This window comes from Pecten maximus, chromosome 6 (genome assembly GCF_902652985.1).
Source record: "Pecten maximus chromosome 6, xPecMax1.1, whole genome shotgun sequence".
Lineage (NCBI taxonomy): Eukaryota > Metazoa > Mollusca > Bivalvia > Pectinida > Pectinidae > Pecten > Pecten maximus.
Genome location: NC_047020.1, coordinates 31,362,814 through 31,384,369, shown reverse-complemented (window position 1 = coordinate 31,384,369; position 21,556 = coordinate 31,362,814). Strand labels below are relative to the sequence as shown.

Sequence of the window (21,556 nt, the reverse complement as noted above, 5' to 3'; positions counted from 1 at the left end):
GGGAAAATTTTTTAAAAAGGTTGAAAAAACAAACAGTACAGACTTTTTTTTTGGGGGAAAAAGGAAAAGGGTAGTGTTTATATATAATTGGATGTAGTAATAACGACAGTACAGACAGGAGGTAAGTGTTATATATAATTGGTAATGTAGTAATACCGACAGTAGACAGGAGGTAGTGTTTATATAATTGGTATGTAGTAATAACGACAGTACAGGACAGGAGGTAGTGTTTATATATAATTGGTAATGTAGTAATAACGACAGTACAGACAGGAGGTAGTGTTTATATATAATTGGTAATGTAGTAATAACGACAGTAGACAGGAGGTAGTGTTTATATATAACTGGTATTGTAATTAGAAAACACCCTAGGTGACGTACAAGTTATATAGATAAATAGTCAAAATAAAAGGTTGAACAAAATAACAACACAGGTTGAATCGATGAATGGTGTTGTCAAATAACAGCAATTGAGAATATGCATTACATCCTGTTTGTAAGATTTTTTTCTATCTTTATTTGAATTTTTTTTTTTTTTTTTTTGCTTCATGGAAAATATGACGTAACGATTTAAACAATGAAAACCTACAATCACAGTTCAGTACCTGATGTAAACATATGTAACACACATTTCATTTAACGTTAGTTATGATTTCAGGATGGAAAGGTGTTCTATTTGTATATAACGTGCTTTCAGCACCAGAAAATACATCAATCAAGAATTAAAAGATAGATTTACTATGATTTAAACATAAACCACTTATTATGTTATACATACCAGGTCAGCTAATAAAAAGTGGAATCTGTTGTTGATCATGTCTCCATCATTTCTCTGCAATATGACATTTAGTTACATTTGTCAGTAAACACCAGTGAATTGTTACAGTGTTATCATTATCGTATAGTCTGTGGTATTCATGTGATCAAGGAAAAGTCTCTCAAGTTTGTTAAATGATTTAAAGATTGCACTCAAATGATTGTAATTAATGAAATATTAAGATTGCTTTCCTCCTACTCATTATTGTACCTACTTGATTCAACGTACAAACTGGTATTCCTCGCGAAATATCCAAGGTAAAAGATACTTCATACATGTACAATCAATCATTACATTATATAGTAATAACAATTAAAACAGACGGTGTTATATGGGGCTATAATTGATGTCCTTTGCGTCTATAGAAAAACCAACCCACAATGTATTCTTGTACTATTTTAAGGTCTCCATGATAATCTATATATTTGTTCATATTTTGTTGTCGTTTGACCGATTGTAAGATGGAATTCTGGTTCCATTAATATGTCGGTATTCTTTTTTGCTTTAAAGTGACAACTTAATTAACCACATTCTAACTATACATCCTTATCGATTCAAATGCAAAATAGATTTGGTATGTTTTAAACTCGCTTGAATATCTAGTTATCAATGAAAAAACATTGTATGGAAACTGATAATTATAAATGTCAAAACTATAACAGTTTATACTCATAGCAGATTACCATACTCTATATAGGTTTGGTTGACATTCTAGATGAACACATACCAACAGTATAACGGTATATGCTTGTTTTTAGATGTCTGTGATATCTACAACATCGGATACACACGCATTCTGAAATTCCACTCCTAATTACCATACTCTATATAGGTACCGATTTCTGTTCACCGACAGTAGTAAGGTCACCTCTTAGAAAAAATCAATAGCGGTATCAGGTTTCGGAACACGTACACTTATTCCTGTAAAGGTCGTTTATTTACCCCCTCTACAATTCGGTCGCTTAACGCATTTGTATTATTGATTACAAAAAGAACGTGTGAATCGTCGTCCAGACCGAAGATGGTTTCAAGCGTAATATTTGTGTCCAGAATGTTCGTTTTCAATTAGAGAGATGTTACGCCAGTTTCTATATAAAAAGGGCGATATCTCATTCCCGATAGTTATCTAGGTGTAGACACCTGAATAGGCTAACATGAGTATAATAAGGTGCCTGACTAGGCTTACATGAGTACAAAAGGTACCTGACTAGGTTTACATGAGTATAATAGGTACCCGACTAGGCTAACATGGGTATAATAAGGTACCCGACTAGGCTAACATGAGTATAATAGGTACCTGACTAGGCTAACATGAGTATAATGAGGTACCTGACTAGGCTGACATGAGTACAATAGGTACCTGACTAGGCTTACATGAGTATAATAGGTACCTGACTAGACTAACATCAGTATGATATGTACCTGACTAGGCTAACATGAGTATAATAGGTACCTGACTAGGCTAACATGAGTATAATAGGTACCTGACTAGGCTAACATGAGTATAATAGGTACCTGACTAGGCTAACATGAGTATAATAAGGTACCTGACTAGGTTAACATGAGTATAATAGGTACCTGACTAGGCTAACATGAGTATAATAAGGTACCTGACTAGGCTAACATGAGTATAATATGTACCTGACTAGGCTTACATGAGTATAATATGTACCTGACTAGGCTTACATGAGTATAATAGGTACCTGACTAGGCTAACATGAGTATAATAAAGTACCTGACTAGGCTAACATGAGTATAATAGGTACCTGACTAGGCTTACATGAGTATAATATGTACCTGACTTGGCTAACATGAGTATAATAAGGTACCTGACTAGGCTAACATGAGTATAATAAGGTACCTGACTAGGCTAACATGAGTATAATATGTACCTGACTTGGCTAACATGAGTATAATAAGGTACCTGACTAGGCTAACATGAGTATAATAGGTACATGACTAGGCTAACATGAGTATAATAAGGTACCTGACTAGGCTAACATGAGTATAATAGGTACCTGACTAGGCTAACATGAGTATAATATGTACCTGACTAGGCTTACATGAGTATAATAAAGTACCTGACTAGGCTAACAAGAGTATAATTGGTACCTGACTAGGCTTACGTGAGTATAATAGGTACCTGACTAGGCTCACAAGAGTATAATTGGTACCTGACTAGGCTAACAAGAGTATAATTGGTACCTGACTAGGTTTACATGAGTACAATACAACATTGTAGGTACCTGACTAGGCTAACATGAGTATAATATGTACCTGACTAGGCTAACATGAGTATAATAGGTACCTGATTAGGCTTACATGAGTACAATAGGTACCTGACTAGGCTTACATGAGTACAATATGTACCTGACTAGGCTAACATGAGTATAATAAGGTACCTGACTAGGCTAACATGAGTATAATATGTACCTGACTAGGCTTACATGAGTATAATAGGTACCTGACTAGGCTAACATGAGTATAATAGGTACCTGACTAGGCTTACATGAGTATAATAGGTACCTGACTAGGCTAACATGAGTATAATATGTACCTGACTAGGCTTACATGAGTATAATAGGTACCTGACTAGGTTAACATGAGTATAATAAGGTACCTGACTAGGCTAACATGAGTATAATAAGGTACCTGACTAGGTTAACATGAGTATAATAGGTACCTGACTAGGCTAACATGAGTATAATAAGGTACCTGACTAGGTTAACATGAGTATAATAAGGTACCTGACTAGGCTAACATGAGTATAATAGGTACCTGACTAGGCTAACATGAGTATAATATGTACCTGACTAGGCTAACATGAGTATAATAGGTACCTGACTAGGCTAACATGAGTATAATAGGTACCTGATTAGGCTTACATGAGTATAATAAGGTACCTGACTAGGCTAACATGAGTATAATAAGGTACCTGACTAGGTTAACATGAGTATAATAGGTACCTGACTAGGCTAACATGAGTACAGTAGGTACCTGACTAGGCTAACATGAGTATAATAAGGTACCTGACTAGGCTAACATGAGTATAATATGTACCTGACTAGGCTTACATGAGTATAATAAGGTAACTGACTAGACTTACATGAGTATAATATGTACCTGACTAGGCTTACATGAGTATAATAGGTACCTGACTAGACTTACATGAGTATAATATGTACCTGACTAGGCTTACATGAGTATAATAGGTACCTGACTAGACTTACATGAGTATAATATGTACCTGACTAGGCTTACATGAGTATAATAGGTACCTGACTAGGCTAACATGAGTATAATAGGTACCTGACTAGGTTAACATGAGTATAATAAGGTACCTGACTAGGCTAACATGAGTATAATAGGTACCTGACTAGGCTAACATGAGTATAATAGGTACCTGACTAGGTTAACATGAGTATAATAGACACCTGACTAGGATAACATGAGTATAATAGGTACCTGACTAGGTTTACATGAGTATAATAGGTACCTGACTAGGCTTACATGAGTATAATATGTACCTGACTAGGCTTACATGAGTATAATATGTACCTGACTAGGCTAACATGAGTATAATAAGGTACCTGACTAGGCTAACATGAGTATAATAAGGTACCTGACTAGGCTAACATGAGTATAATAGGTACCTGACTAGGCTAACATGAGTATAATAGGTACCTGACTAGGCTAACATGAGTATAATAAGGTACCTGACTAGGCTAACATGAGTATAATAGGTACCTGACTAGGCTAACATGAGTATAATAGGTACCTGACTAGGCTAACATGAGTATAATAGGTACCTGACTAGGCTAACATGAGTATAATAGGTACCTGATTAGGCTAACATGAGTATAATAGGTACCTGACTAGGCTTACATGAGTATAATAAGGTACCTGACTAGGCTTACATGAGTATAATATGTACCTGACTAGGCTTACATGAGTATAATAGGTACCTGACTAGGCTTACATGAGTATAATATGTACCTGACTAGGCTTACATGAGTATAATATGTACCTGACTAGGCTTACATGAGTATAATAGGTACCTGACTAGGCTTACATGAGTATAATAAAGTACCTGACTAGGCTTACATGAGTATAATAGGTACCTGACTAGGATTACATGAGTATAATAAGGTACCTGACTAGGCTTACATGAGTATAATAGGTACCTGGCTAGGATTACATGAGTATAATAGGTACCTGACTAGGCTAACATGAGTATAATATGTACCTGACTAGGCTTACAAGAGTATAATAGGTACCTGGCTAGGCTAACATGAGTATAATAGGTACCTGACTAGGCTTACATGAGTATAATAGGTACCTGACTAGGCTTACATGAGTATAATAGGTACCTGACTAGGCTTACAAGAGTATAATAGGTACCTGGCTAGGCTAACATGAGTATAATAGGTACCTGACTAGGCTTACATGAGTATAATATGTACCTGACTAGGCTTACATGAGTATAATAGGTACCTGACTAGGCTTACAAAAGTATAATAAAGTACCTGACTAGGCTAACATGAGTATAATAGGTACCTGACTAGGCTTACATGAGTATAATAGGTACCTGACTAGGCTAACATGAGTATAATATGTACCTGACTAGGCTTACATGAGTATAATAGGTACCTGACTAGGCTAACATGAGTATAATAAGGTACCTGACTAGGCTAACATGAGTATAATAGGTACCTGACTAGGCCTACATGAGTATAATAGGTACCTGACTAGGCTAACATGAGTATAATAAGGTACCTGACTAGGCCTACATGAGTATAATAGGTACCTGACTAGGCTTACATGAGTATAATAAGGTACCTGACTAGGCTTACATGAGTATAATAGGTACCTGACTAGGCTTACATGAGTATAATAGGTACCTGACTAGGCTAACATGAGTATAATATGTACCTGACTAGGCTTACATGAGTATAATATGTACCTGACTAGGCTAACATGAGTATAATATGTACCTGACTAGGCTTACATGAGTATAATAGGTACCTGACTAGGCTAACATGAGTATAATAAGGTACCTGACTAGGCCTACATGAGTATAATAGGTACCTGACTAGGCTTACATGAGTATAATAGGTACCTGACTAGGCTTACATGAGTATAATAGGTACCTGACTAGGCTTACATGAGTATAATAGGTACCTGACTAGGCTAACATGAGTATAATAGGTACCTGACTAGGCTTACATGAGTACAAAAGGTACCTGACTAGGTTAACATGAGTATAATATGTACCTGACTAGGTTAACATGAGTATAATATGTACCTGATTAGGCTTACATGAGTATAATATGTACCTGACTAGGCTTACATGAGTATAATAGGTACCTGACTAGGCTTACATGAGTATAATAAAGTACCTGACTAGGCTTACATGAGTATAATAGGTACCTGACTAGGATTACATGAGTATAATAAGGTACCTGACTAGGCTTACATGAGTATAATAGGTACCTGACTAGGATTACATGAGTATAATAAGGTACCTGACTAGGCTAACATGAGTATAATAGGTACCTGACTAGGCTTACATGAGTATAATAAGGTACCTGACTAGGCTTACATGAGTATAATAGGTACCTGACTAGGCTTACATGAGTATAATAGGTACCTGACTAGGCTAACATGAGTATAATAGGTACCTGACTAGGCTTACATGAGTATAATAGGTACCTGACTAGGCTAACATGAGTATAATAGGTACCTGACTAGGCTTACATGAGTATAATAGGTACCTGACTAGGCTTACATGAGTATAATAAGGTACCTGACTAGGCTTACATGAGTATATAGGTACCTGACTAGGCTTACATGAGTATAATAGGTACCTGACTAGGCTAACATGAGTATAATAGGTACCTGACTAGGCTTACATGAGTATAATAGGTACCTGACTAGGCTTACATGAGTATAATAGGTACCTGACTAGGCTAACATGAGTATAATAGGTACCTGACTAGGCTTACATGAGTATAATAGGTACCTGACTAGGCTAACATGAGTATAATAAGGTACCTGACTAGGCTTACATGAGTATAATAGGTACCTGACTAGGCTTAACTGAGTATAATAGGTAACCTGACTAGGCTTACATGAGTATAATAGGTACCTGACTAAGGCTAACATGAGTATAATAGGTACCTGACTAGGCTTACATGAGTATAATAGGTACCTGACTAGGCTACATGAGTATAATAGTACCTGACTAGGCTTACATGAGTATAATATGTACCTGACTAGGCTTACATGAGTATAATAGGTACCTGACTAGGCTAACATGAGTATAATAAGGTACCTGACTAGGCTAACATGAGTATAATAAGGTACCTGACTAGGCTTACATGAGTATAATAGGTACCTGACTAGGCTAACATGAGTATAATAAGGTACCTGACTAGGCTAACATGAGTATAATAGGTACCTGACTAGGCTAACATGAGTATAATAGGTACCTGACTAGGCTAACATGAGTATAATAGGTACCTGACTAGGCTAACATGAGTATAATAGGTACCTGACTAGGCTAACATGAGTATAATAGGTACCTGACTAGGCTTACATGAGTATAATAGGTACCTGACTAGGCTTAACATGAGTATAATAGGTACCTGACTAGGCTACATGAGTATAATAGGTACCTGACTAGGCTTACATGAGTATAATAGGTACCTGACTAGGCTTACATGAGTATAATATGTACCTGACTAGGCTTACATGAGTATAATAGGTACCTGACTAGGCTTACATGAGTATAATAGGTACCTGACTAGGCTTACATGAGTATAATAGGTACCTGACTAGGCTTACATGAGTATAATATGTACCTGACTAGGCTTACATGAGTATAATAGGTACCTGACTAGGCTAACATGAGTATAATAGGTACCTGACTAGGCTTAACATGAGTATAATAGGTACCTGACTAGGCTAACATGAGTATAATAGGTACCTGACTAGGCTTAACATGAGTATAATAGGTACCTGACTAGGCTAACATGAGTATAATAGGTACCTGACTAGGCTTAACATGAGTATAATAGGTACCTGACTAGGCTTAACATGAGTATAATAGGTACCTGACTAGGCTTACATGAGTATAATAGGTACCTGACTAGGCTTACATGAGTATAATATGTACCTGACTAGGCTTACATGAGTATAATAGGTACCTGACTAGGCTAACATGAGTATAATAGGTACCTGACTAGGCTAACATGAGTATAATAGGTACCTGACTAGGCTAACATGAGTATAATAGGTACCTGACTAGGCTAACATGAGTATAATAGGTACCTGACTAGGCTAACATGAGTATAATAGGTACCTGACTAGGCTAACATGAGTATAATAGGTACCTGACTAGGCTAACATGAGTATAATAGGTACCTGACTAGGCTAACATGAGTATAATAGGTACCTGACTAGGCTAACATGAGTATAATAGGTACCTGACTAGGCTAACATGAGTATAATATGTACCTGACTAGGCTTACATGAGTATAATAAGGTACCTGACTAGGCTACATGAGTATAATAGGTACCTGACTAGGCTTACATGAGTATAATAGGTACCTGACTAGGCTTACATGAGTATAATATGTACCTGACTAGGCTTAACATGAGTATAATAGGTACCTGACTAGGCTTACATGAGTATAATAGGTACCTGACTAGGCTTACATGAGTATAATAGGTACCTTGACTAGGCTACATGAGTATAATAGGTACCTGACTAGGCTTACATGAGTATAATAGGTACCTGACTAGGCTTACATGAGTATAATAGGTACCTGACTAGGCTTACAGGAGTTAATAGGTACAATGTACTGACTAGGTTACATGAGTATAATAGGTACCTGACTAGGCTTACATGAGTATAATAAGGTACCTGACTAGGCTATACATGAGTATAATAGGTACCTGACTAGGCTTACAATGAGTATAATAGGTACCTGGACTAGGCTAACATGAGTATAATAGGTACCTGACTAGGCTACATGAGTATAATAGGTACCTGACTAGGCTTACATGAGTATAATAGGTACCTGACTAGGCTTAACATGAGTATAATAAGGTACCTGACTAGGCTAACATGAGTATAGTATAATAGGTACCTGACTAGGCTTACATGAGTATAATAGGTACCTGACTAGGCTTACATGAGTATAATAGGTACCTGACTAGGCTAACATGAGTATAATAAGGTACCTGACTAGGCTAACATGAGTATAATAGGTACCTGACTAGGCTACATGAGTATAATAGGTACCTGACTAGGCTAACATGAGTATAATAGGTACCTGACTAGGCCTACATGAGTATAATAGGTACCTGACTAGGCTTACATGAGTATAATAGGTACCTGACTAGGCTTACATGAGTATAATAGGTACCTGACTAGGCTTACATGAGTATAATAGGTACCTCACTAGGCTAACATGAGTATAATATGTACCTGACTAGGCTAACATGAGTATAATATGTACCTGACTAGGCTTACATGAGTATAATATGTACCTGACTAGGCTAACATGAGTATAATATGTACCTGGCTAGGCTTACATGAGTATAATAGGTACCTGACTAGGCTAACATGAGTATAATAAGGTACCTGACTAGGCCTACATGAGTATAATAGGTACCTGACTAGGCTTACATGAGTATAATAGGTACCTGACTAGGCTTACATGAGTATAATAGGTACCTGACTAGGCTTACATGAGTATAATAGGTACCTGACTAGGCTAACATGAGTATAATAGGTACCTGACTAGGCTTACATGAGTACAAAAGGTACCTGACTAGGTTAACATGAGTATAATATGTACCTGACTAGGTTAACATGAGTATAATATGTACCTGATTAGGCTTACATGAGTATAATATGTACCTGACTAGGCTTACATGAGTATAATAGGTACCTGACTAGGCTTACATGAGTATAATAAAGTACCTGACTAGGCTTACATGAGTATAATAGGTACCTGACTAGGATTACATGAGTATAATAAGGTACCTGACTAGGCTTACATGAGTATAATAGGTACCTGACTAGGATTACATGAGTATAATAAGGTACCTGACTAGGCTAACATGAGTATAATAGGTACCTGACTAGGCTAACATGAGTATAATAAGGTACCTGACTAGGCTTACATGAGTATAATAGGTACCTGACTAGGCTAACATGAGTATAATAGGTACCTGACTAGGCTTACATGAGTATAATAGGTACCTGACTAGGCTTACATGAGTATAATAGGTACCTGACTAGGCTTACATGAGTATAATAAGGTACCTGACTAGGCTAACATGAGTATAATAGGTACCTGACTAGGCTTACATGAGTATAATAGGTACCTGACTAGGCTAACATGAGTATAATAGGTACCTGACTAGGCTAACATGAGTATAATAGGTACCTGACTAGGCTAACATGAGTATAATAGGTACCTGACTAGGCTAACATGAGTATAATAGGTACCTGACTAGGCTAACATGAGTATAATAGGTACCTGACTAGGCTAACATGAGTATAATAGGTACCTGACTAGGCTACATGAGTATAATAGGTACCTGACTAGGCTAACATGAGTATAATAAGGTACCTGACTAGGCTAACATGAGTATAATAGGTACCTGACTAGGCTTATATGAGTATAATAGGTACCTGACTAGGCTTACATGAGTATAATAAGGTACCTGACTAGGCTTACATGAGTATAATAAGGTACCTGACTAGGCTTACATGAGTATAATATGTACCTGACTAGGCTAACATGAGTATAATAAGGTACCTGACTAGGCTTACATGAGTATAATATGTACCTGACTAGGCTAACATGAGTATAATAAAGTACCTGACTAGGCTTACATGAGTATAATGGGTACCTGACTAGGCTTACATGAGTATAATAAAGTACCTGACTAGGCTTACATGAGTATAATAGGTACCTGACTAGGCTAACATGAGTATAATAAAGTACCTGACTTGGCTTACATGAGTATAATAGGTACCTGACTAGGCTAACAAGAGTATAATTGGTACCTGACTAGGCTAACATGAGTATAATAAAGTACCTGACTAGGCTTACATGAGTATAATAGGTACCTGACTAGGCTAACAAGAGTATAATTGGTACCTGACTAGGCTAACATGAGTATAATAAAGTACCTGACTAGGCTTACATGAGTATAATGGGTACCTGACTAGGCTTACATGAGTATAATAAAGTACCTGACTAGGCTTACATGAGTATAATATGTACCTGACTAGGCTAGCATGAGTATAATAGGTACCTGACTAGGCTTACATGAGTATAATATGTACCTGACTAGACTTACATGAGTATAATAAGGTACACGTAGTAAGTTGGCGTGTACTTTATGTTTCCTGGTGACAAATCGGGGGGAAATTGATGTTACAACTTTTGTGATATTGCAAGATATTATAAGAAAAGTATAGGAAAGAATTGCAATAATTTATTTAAATTTAGTTATGCTGCATAAACTCATAGTAAGTATAATAAATCTGACATCTCATTTATTTTGCATCCCCCCCCCCCCCCCCCCCCCCCCCCCCCCTTTTTTTATTATCGTTTTTTGGTGAGAACTACGGTTTTGCATCGACACTAGTGTTGATTCGCTTGTTTTGTTTTTTATAGTTCAGTAGCCTTTTTAATCTACATTTCATTCCTTTACTATCTTATTTACATAACAATGGTTTACAATTTAATTAATCTAACCGAAGTTAACTGTTGCACTTAAACAAACGGGAATGAAATTCAATAACCTACCAGAAAATATGACATCTTAATCATGTCGGTTTTTATATGTACAAAATGCAATCCAAGAACATACAGGGAGTGAATCGGTTCAGTATTTTAACGTACTGTCAGTTTTCATGCATATTTCCACTCCAGAAATGCTGAGCACTACAGCAGAACTAGAAACTATCTTTTAGAGACGAATCATGGCCTGGAGACAAAACCAAATATCTTCATCAAAGAGGCGAACACTCAGCTATATGCCAGAAATGAGGCAGGGCAGTGAAGAAGGGGAGCATAAGGATGAAGAAAGTTGTTTTGAGGAGAGAAAATATAAGATCCCAAATCTAGTCCCCTCTTACGATCATGCTATGGGGGCAGTAGGTACAGTTCTTGTATCAATATAGTTTAGCTTACGATAGCCATAATGAGTTTCCGGGCCTCGTCCGTCGCGATGTCCAGTAGAATTCGGAGGTCTGTGTCCTTAACTACACTGTATATGTCCCTCAGTAAAGCGTGGGACTCGTTTGCATCGTGTACTCGCTTCACATTGATGTCAATTAATTCGTATTCTCTTACGTTAAAAGCCTGGAAGAGCTGTTGTAATCGCACTAAACCTGAAATAAATAATCATATGAAATTATTACTACATATGTGTTCTTTATTCAGCAATGAATGAAGATATCAATTTTATTATATTGACTGTGAATTGCTTCCATTAACCAAAAAACAAATCGTACCATTTTTCTAGAATTCTTTAGTGATGCAAAAGACCATATGCTGATTTGCAATTCAGGAACGAGAGCGAAAGCAACTTGCAAATCCATATCGATATGCAATGCAGGAATACTATGGATTCTCTTTTTTAAATTACAATATTAGTTTAATACGATTTAACGTCATCTAGTGGCAAGTATCGTTGTTGAAGTAGAAGACGCTTTCCCTTCCTGGACACCTGATATATATATATTGTTCTTGTATAGTTTCAAGTTTTTTTCGTTCATATCTTGTCCAGTTTAACCGATTTTGAGTAAGTATTACGGTTTCGTTATGATATCGGTATTCTCTACAGCTTAAGTACGATTTGCAATTGAGTTTTCGAAAAACAAAAAGCGCCACCTATTTTAGTCCAGGAAACCATATATTATTCTACAGCATAAAGAGAATGTGTCCCTAGATTCATAATAAATCGTTTTAAAATCATTTGACACATGTTGTAACCAAGATAATGTGACCATATTAACAAGATTCGAGGTAAAGCCAGTCACTGGACATTTACCTAAATGTTAGACTCAAAAAACCGTCATATTTTTTCTCGTGGATTTCATACATGTGATATCCTATTTGTACTATTTCATCCTCTTATGATCCCTTAAGCCATCATAAACTGTATTTCAGTTAAACAAATTCTATATTTAGACAATAATGTCTGTGAAATATGAGTGTGGTGATTTAAGCCTCTATAATGACGTAATTGTCTTCAATGATAAGGGAACACCATAAATAAGAAACCAAATCGCGAATTTCATTTTTGGGATCAGGCCAAATATTATGTAAGATTAGCAGGAAAGAACATCAATACGCCCGTGTAGTGTTATTGTATTACGTGCATGACGTCACAAGGAAAATTACCCGTATAAATCTATACTCGCATTTCTCAGTACACGCTATACATAAATCACTTGTAACTTAGTCAAACGGTTTCGGCAGCGTGTATTCATCAACAAACATACATTCGGATTCAGAATCAATATCATTTTCTCTCTGGGAGCATGCACAACATTATAGTTCATAGTTGTCAAATAGGTGTTCGGAAAGTCGGAACGAAATAGCGTTTGCAGAACATAAAATATCGGTGTCTGGGACGATTGTACTATTTCTATTCGCGTTAGAAGTCTAGCACGGCGATATCAGCAAATATATTTCAGGCTCATAAAGTGTAGGCCCATGTACTGATCCTCACATCACGAACTATGAAACTGTAAACTGGTGTGTTGGTTAAGGTTCCATTTGGGGGAAGCTGTTACAATTGAACTGATTTTAGGTTTAAGTTTACATTTTCAGACTTTCTTTCCAAAAATTGTTTTCTTTTGAGAAACATATGCAAAATTATATGTTTAAAAATGGCGTCCATTGAAGTAAAAAATGGGAATCTAAACATAAACAAGAAAAATAAAATATGCCGTTTTGTGCTTAATATAATAACGTCAGTCTACATGATGACCAAAGCTTATCAAAAGAACACAATTGCAGTCATCGAACATCCATCGCCGATAGAGAACATCCTCCATTAAGTTCTTGGAGTGAAGCCATCAACACCATGGCTTTTTTTTTTTTTTTTTGGGGGGGGGGGGGGGGGGGGGGGGGTCGCCGAAAAGGTCAAGGAATTGGCTAACATTGCATACAACTGCAGTTTTAGATACATGTTCTAGTTTAACCGCACTCGCATCTTTACCTGTTTACATTGATTTGTAAAGCTCCTCGAAAAAGGTCATACTTTACCTAAATGTGAATAAGGAATGTAAAACAGTCAAGTACTTAGATTTGGTAAAGTCTTATCACAACATAAGAAGATTGCTCATTAATGGGTATCGCTGTCTTAAAAAAGACGAAATCAAACAGATTAGAGAAATCAGCGAGATATCAACAGCTACAGTGATATTCGGAGGAATATTTCACGGATAATGCGACATTTAAAGCCAATTAAGGGTGCCATAGCTTGGACATGATAGCGTGAAACGTACACCTTGTTACACTAATATGAAGGGAAGACCAGTTAAAACTGTAATGCATTTACCAATCCACGGATATTTTAGAGAAAATAAAACAATATCGAAGAGTTCAGTTTTGGTCTCTAGAATCACCGGTGGAGACAACGACGGAATAAACAGCTGTATGCGGCAGTTCTATCATTATTCGACCTATACTCTGTTTCTATTTTTTTTTTTTATTTTAATATGCTTTTTACTTGTCTCACTTTAGAATGGTACGTCTTCTTTGAGCTCAGATTTTTATGAAGACGACTTGGATGATCGGGTCCCTCAAGGTCTCTTATGAAGTGGCATCATATTGAAATGCCGTACCTTAGAGACGTAACCATGGCGTCTATTTGGTCATATTTCTAAAAAGAGTAACCAGCCAAATTATATATATTGTTAAGCAAGATATTAAAGTTTTGGTCATGACTAAAAGGGAAAAAAGAGAAAAAAATGGTTAACGACGAAAACATGTGATAATTGAACTCATTTAGTTAAGTATATAATTTTGGGTGTCAGGACACTCAATTTACATGTGGTGAAACTTTTAGTCATACCCTATAATGTGTCAAGGCACTTAGTTCATACTTACAACACTTCTCAAGCAGATTGGTAGGTGTATAGGGAGATACGTTTTCTTACATTTGAAGGCTGACTATAATATCACGACCAATCTTCAGTTTGATGGTCACAGACTGTTCAATGTGTCATTACATAATGCAATAGTTTAAAGTTATAACCATTTAAATGAAATTATCGGAATATACATTTGTTTTGATGCACCCTTTTTATTTCTTTTTGTGATGATCAAATAAAATGAATAACCATTACAAACCAATCATGTAGATGTTTTAAAAATGATGAACTGTTCTAAAATTTACGAACGTCATAAATAGTAAATGTCCTTGAGCGTTTACAAACAACAAATTTAATACTTTCTGAATTAGATTAATACAAGCCGTTTTGCTTCAAAGTTGTACTAAAGATGAGAATAGTGACTTTAAGGAGGATATTAGGTATTGAGATGATGGTATCCAAATTGCACTTGCTGTTTGAAGATCACTCTAACTAGATTAGAGTATTTTTTCAATTTCAATTTATAAATAATTCAACTGTTCTACTTAGTTAATACTCCCTTCCTTTTGTTGTCTAGTTCCATGTTTATATCTACCGGGTAGGAAGTGTTTATTCGGCGTTTAGTTAATAAAATAAAATATAATCAAATTTTCAATGATAAATTAGAAATCAAAATATTATTTTCAAAGATATTGATGGCTTTTACAACTCCGTTGACATTTTGAATCGATGACTTGTCAATTTATGCAGGCTTCCGAAGTGTGATTTACAACCAATTCTGATAATTTTTAAAACAATTTAAACTACAAATGGCCTTTCGCGGCAGTATAATAACAACATGTTGGCGTTGAGATATTGATTTTCCTGTTTTTTATAGAAAGCACATTTCAATTCTTCAGTTCTCGCATCAGTCTTTGGCGTTTGCAACGATTTGGAAACACCAGTTGGAAATTAGACTACATTTAGCCAAAAGCCTAATTATAAATTGCTTTACATGATGTTGTCAGTTGCACGTGCTCTGTATATACTATATATGTCCTCATCCACTTACACTGTGACTACTGGTATTTCGTGTGCTCGTAACTTTTAACTAACTTAACATCACATTTTTTACCTTTGCCATTCAATAACAATAAATTGTGTCTTTTAACGTACCAGAAACAACACCTGCAATGGCGGATACTTTGCAACAGAAATCTGTGACAACTATAGCACGTATAGAAAATAGCTTCTGTTGTAAGGACAAAAATACTGTATATTATATAAATATGTACTAACCTGGAATAAAAGGAATTTAATATGTATAAGTTTACATATTTGTACATGATGTATAGTCTAAAATGGCATGTGGATTTTATAACAATCTCGTAAACTAATTAGCATAAGACTAAAATGTAGTCGAAAAGACCTGTCAATTTAATAACAATCTCGTACAACTAATTATCATAAGACTTAAATGTAGTCGAAAAGACCTGTCAATTTAATAACAATCTCGCAAACCGAATTATCATAAGACTTAAATGTAGCCGAAAAGACAAGTCAATTTAATAACAATCTCGCAAACCTAATTACAAGTATCATAAAACTTAAATGTAGCCGAAAAGACCTGTCAATTTAATACTGTAACAATCTCGTATATTTTTCACACTTCTGTTGATACGCTTCACCGGACATTGGCATGATGAAAGTGACAGAGCGTGTCGTCGAAAGGTCGCACTTAAATAAAACACTGGTTGTGATAAACCCACGTACAACATACTTATTGACCTACCTTCATCTGTATCATATATATAGAAGAATTCTTTCCAGTTGTAATGAACGATGACATCAACGATACCGTCAATATAATGGGGTCGCATGTACAACTGGTACGGGTCTTTGGAAGTGGAGTTTTGGGGCATGCTCAGTGTTATAAAGGGCGAATTGAACGTATCGCTGTACGACTGGATCGTTGACAAGGCACAAACTTTTGACATCCCAACAAATGCGAGAACTCCATTTTCAAGCTGTTCACATACTGAAAATGAAAAAATGAAATGTTAGACAGGAACAGTCTTTGATGTTGATAAACGTCATTGGATCTTGAGAAAATTTCACCAGTTTAATGTCCGCCTTTTGAGCCTATAAGGGCAACTTATTCCTGTCAGGAAAGATAAATATACATCAAAAAGACGAAGAGCGAACTTTACATAATTTGGACAAATATTTAGTTTATGTGAAATGATAAGCTTCTTAGTAAATAAACAACTTACATTTATATTGTCAAATTATATGCATTATGTTACAAAACAATACATTGTAGATGTCCTGATATCTACACAAAACATATGTGTATGTTATTTAAGCAGTAAATATCGTCTCAATCCCAAAACACAGGTTATAGTGCTATCATGCTGGAATAGCATTCTGCATGTTATTGTAACGATAGCCTTAGTTGTAATTGACTCTATCGAAACCAAGCCGGTCGGATTGTATTGAACACAGTCTAATCATTCTAACCCTACTCATTTAAAGCTGAACGTCAAGGCCAGTACAAATTCTATCAATCTTGTGTTTTCAGGTTCTTAGGGAATAGCTTGTAATAGATAAAGATACAAATACATAATGTATACATTTTCCAGAAGTTGTATCACCTAGAGATATATTTCACTGAAACTGTCATTCTGAAGATAATATTTAAAGTCTTGATAGCTCATTCCATTATAAAAAACAAATACATGTACAAGATGCTACAAATGTTTTGTGCAAACCTAATCAATAATATGAAATATATGCATTGTCCAGATGTTTTTTTCACCTAAAGATATGTTCAACAACCATAACTCACATGTTTAAGATAACTTTGGAGTTAAGATAACTTATTCCATTATAAACGAAAACGATATCAAGAAGTTACATATATTTTTTTCCCCATCATATTGATAAGCAATACATGTATTTTCCAGAGGATTTTTCACGTACAGATATATTCAACAACCATAAGTGTCATTCTGAAGTCTGTCCTGTAGGTGGGGGCCTAATAATTGTGCCCGCTGCCCGGTTGTCTCCTTGTTGAGACGTACCATAGTCTATAAAAATGATAACTACTACTCCCGCTTAACGACCAGCATACTGGGAGTCGGGCGACTGGTTCGCCAGTTGTCAGTATAATATGAAATGCTGACGTTTCCTTTCGGATGTCCTCTGTAGTATACTTCAGTAAGGTGCACTATAAAGTCGATATCAGTTCCGCATTATCACAAGAAAACAAAACTTTATAATCTTTTATAGCAAAATTACAGGGATCTTACATATACATTTTATTGACTTCTATCATATTTATATACTTAGAGAGTAAGTGTTTCGTAAACCGTCTGAACATGTTTTTTGCAGTGAAATTTATAATTACATTTGAGAATGATTGCCATTCACGTAGAGGTACGGCATTCAACTTTAAACAAAATAAATAACATAAACTATTATTTAATGGGTCGGATGGCACAGTTGTCTTTCACCTAGACGGCCTTGGTTCGATTCCCTGATCGGAAGTGAAATGGTATGGTTCACCTGCCCGACCACGTGGGTTTCTTCCGGGTACTCCGGTTTCCTCCCACAGCTAGTAAAGCATCTTGCACGCTATTATCCGGGCCAACAAGGGTGATTTGGATAAGTTGCTTTAGCTTATTTCGCAATTGTTGTAAGATAAATCAAGTTAACATTGAACTAAAATCTACTCCAGTGATTATACGTATTGTAACTGTAAAGTGTTATATGCTGGCAAGGGTCTGTAATTGGACTATCGATGAGTAAGATGTGGTCGCCGCCATTTTATTTATATCTAATATGCAATTCGTTGTAATTCATGAAGGTGTTAATTCTTATAAGGGCGTTCGATACACTTTCCAAAGGTTTAAATATAACTGAGCGAGAGAAAAACTTAAAATCGTCAATGCTTATCACACTTGTGAACAGTAAATAGTATTACGAGACTTCAGCTTAGGGAATGCATTCATAGCAAAAGCACACCTCCAAAAGGCTTCGATGTTAATTGTATTAACTACAGAGAGATGCGGACATGATTCGCCATATATGTAAAACTACAATTGCATGTTCCACTACTGTCTCCCGCATATCAACGCGTTATATTTTTGAATTTAATACGAATTTGTTGATTTTCAAAGCAGTTGATTGTGTTAGAAGAGTTAAGTCAGGGAGAGACAGACATATTGGAATCTCTATTGTCTCATGTAATATTCACTGCGCATGTATCACACAGGCACAGAATTATATTATTTAGATCTAGTAGCGGGTCCATGCCATTAGAGGTGTTAATTCCGCCACAGAAACACAATAGCGTCTCTATCAAAACCTGTATGAGTGAGAGTCAGTGTGGTTCGATACTCATTTGAGAGGCAAGTCCTGAAACCATGATTTAGATGTTTGTTGTATGTAGAGTGGTGTCAAATATGTATTGTAATTTCCAGAATGTCCTCTTTAGATGCTGTGAATATAAATGCCGGGGGAACGCTGAGATAGAAATCCCATAGTAATATGGACGTGCGCGTGATAAGTGGAATCATTGATTGATGGTCGCAGTGTTCCAAATACATACGTCATTATAACACTATGTACACGTCATCATAAACACGCCATGTTGCTTACGGGAGGGTCAAAAGTTCAGCTTTGTGTTTACACATCTAGTATGTTAACTTTAAACCCAGGAGAGGTTATGGAGGCATTGAAAACTTTTCATCTCTATGTCATGTTCCTATTAAATTGCTTCGATTTTGAGATTTTATCATGGAACAAACGGCGGTTTTTTCAGTACATTCAGACACTCCATCACTCAATGCATCTGCGGGCAAATCTTGTATTGTATTGTATATAATTGTCGTATTATGTATACACGTATATACTGGCACAGCTGAGTGTCACACATTTTAGAGAGACATAGTTATAGTCATATGTTAAATCATATACTAGTACTCGTTCATTAAAGTCAAATTTATATTATATTATTAGTGTATTAGAAAAGTATATTATATTATGAATATAATATAATATTATTAGATATGTATATTATAACCATATTTCATTCGTGTACATATGCGTGTTATATTTTTTTATTAGTGTATCACACACATATATATAAATATTACCATATGTATATTATTAACTAGTTGGGTGACACCTGAAGGATGTCACAGAAAGAATGAAGCGTAGTGAGGGGCGATAACTCTGTTTCAGCAGTTTTCATCAAAAATCGCTCAATATCTAAATTTCAACCAATGAGAAGACTGTGTTAAAGGTTGGGCCGCAGGGCCGAGTGGTTAAGGTGTCCCAACATTTTATCACTAGCTGTCCATCTCAGGGATGCGAGTTCGAAACCGACGTGGGGCAGTTACCTGGTACTGACCGTAGGTCAGTGGTTTTCCTCCGGGTACTTCAGCTTTCCTCCACCACCAAAACCAACACGTCCTTACAAATATTGTAAATGACCCTGGCTTTTAATAGGACGTTAAACAAAAATAAGTAAAACTGTCTTGTTGCCAAGGAAATGAAACCCATAAAGTTGAATTTGCTGTCCCATAATACCCCTATTTCATTGAAATCAGACAATACATGTATCTAAATTTGGACCAATCAGAGGCCAGGAAATGGCGACCATTTTGGTAAAATGTGAAAATGGGGTGACCAGAGGGACCGGTGTCCCATGATGTACCTACATATCAAATTTCATCAAAATTGGACAATATCTTATTTTGGACCAATCAGAGGCTGGGAAATGGCAGTCATTCTGTTTAAAAAAAAGGTTAAAGTGAGGCTACAAGAGTAACCGGTGTCCCATGATGTACCTATATATACTGTACCAAATTTCATTGCAATCAGACAATATCTAAATTTGGACAAATTTCCTTGAAAAAGATAGGATTAACTCTTTCAGATAGGAATATCCAAGATTTTATGGGAATTGGCTCGCCCCAATATTAATCTTGGAGAAAATTGTTAATAAATCACACTTGCGCGAGGAAAATCCCATTTTTGTATGAATTCCCCAGTGGAACACAATGATACAAATGAGAGAAGGAAAATTGTTTGTTTGTTTGACATAGCCATTTCTTTAAATTGATATTTCGAGACTTTCCCCATAGTTTAAAGTCAGTATCAGTGTCTTTGTCAGTGGTCCATGTCGAGCAAATTGGGAGATTATCTATTTTTTTTTTATTCAAAACTTTTGCAACTTCTTCAGTAGTGTTGGGAATCACTAATAAGTTCATGATCAATCATCATCATATCGATAATTGATCGATCATGAATATAACTTTAGGGAAATATCTACAAAAGCATTAATATGAATTGTACATTATAATTACCCAGGTAATTTTATATCAAGAACAGGTGAGCAAGTTATCTCCCTTTTTCTATCACAGATGAAAATTAGGTAATTAGCAAGTTTTAAATTGTTGTATGTGAATTTGAACAATAATTCATGTAAAGGAAGCTTAACCATGCATAATAAAACATGTTTTTATTTTTAAATATCTTTTTTCAACCTTTTATCAGGTAGCAGTGTACACCAGTTTGCCCAGTTTCTGAAAATTAAGTGGCAATTATCTCTTACT

The 21,556-nt window shown here is 35.8% G+C and overlaps 1 protein-coding gene across 2 annotated transcripts in view; it reads right to left on the bottom strand.

Moving 5' to 3' along the window:
- LOC117329527 (glutamate receptor-like) overlaps positions 1–21,556 on the bottom strand; it is a 117,894-nt gene that overhangs the window by 32,513 nt on the left and 63,825 nt on the right. For both annotated transcript variants that reach the window (XM_033887511.1, XM_033887513.1), the window contains exons 3-5: positions 16,726–16,971; positions 12,040–12,239; positions 779–832 (exon numbers count right to left, since the gene is read on the bottom strand). In XM_033887511.1, coding sequence (XP_033743402.1) covers positions 779–832; positions 12,040–12,239; positions 16,726–16,971 — 500 coding nt within the window. The remainder of the gene's footprint in view (positions 1–778; positions 833–12,039; positions 12,240–16,725; positions 16,972–21,556) is intronic.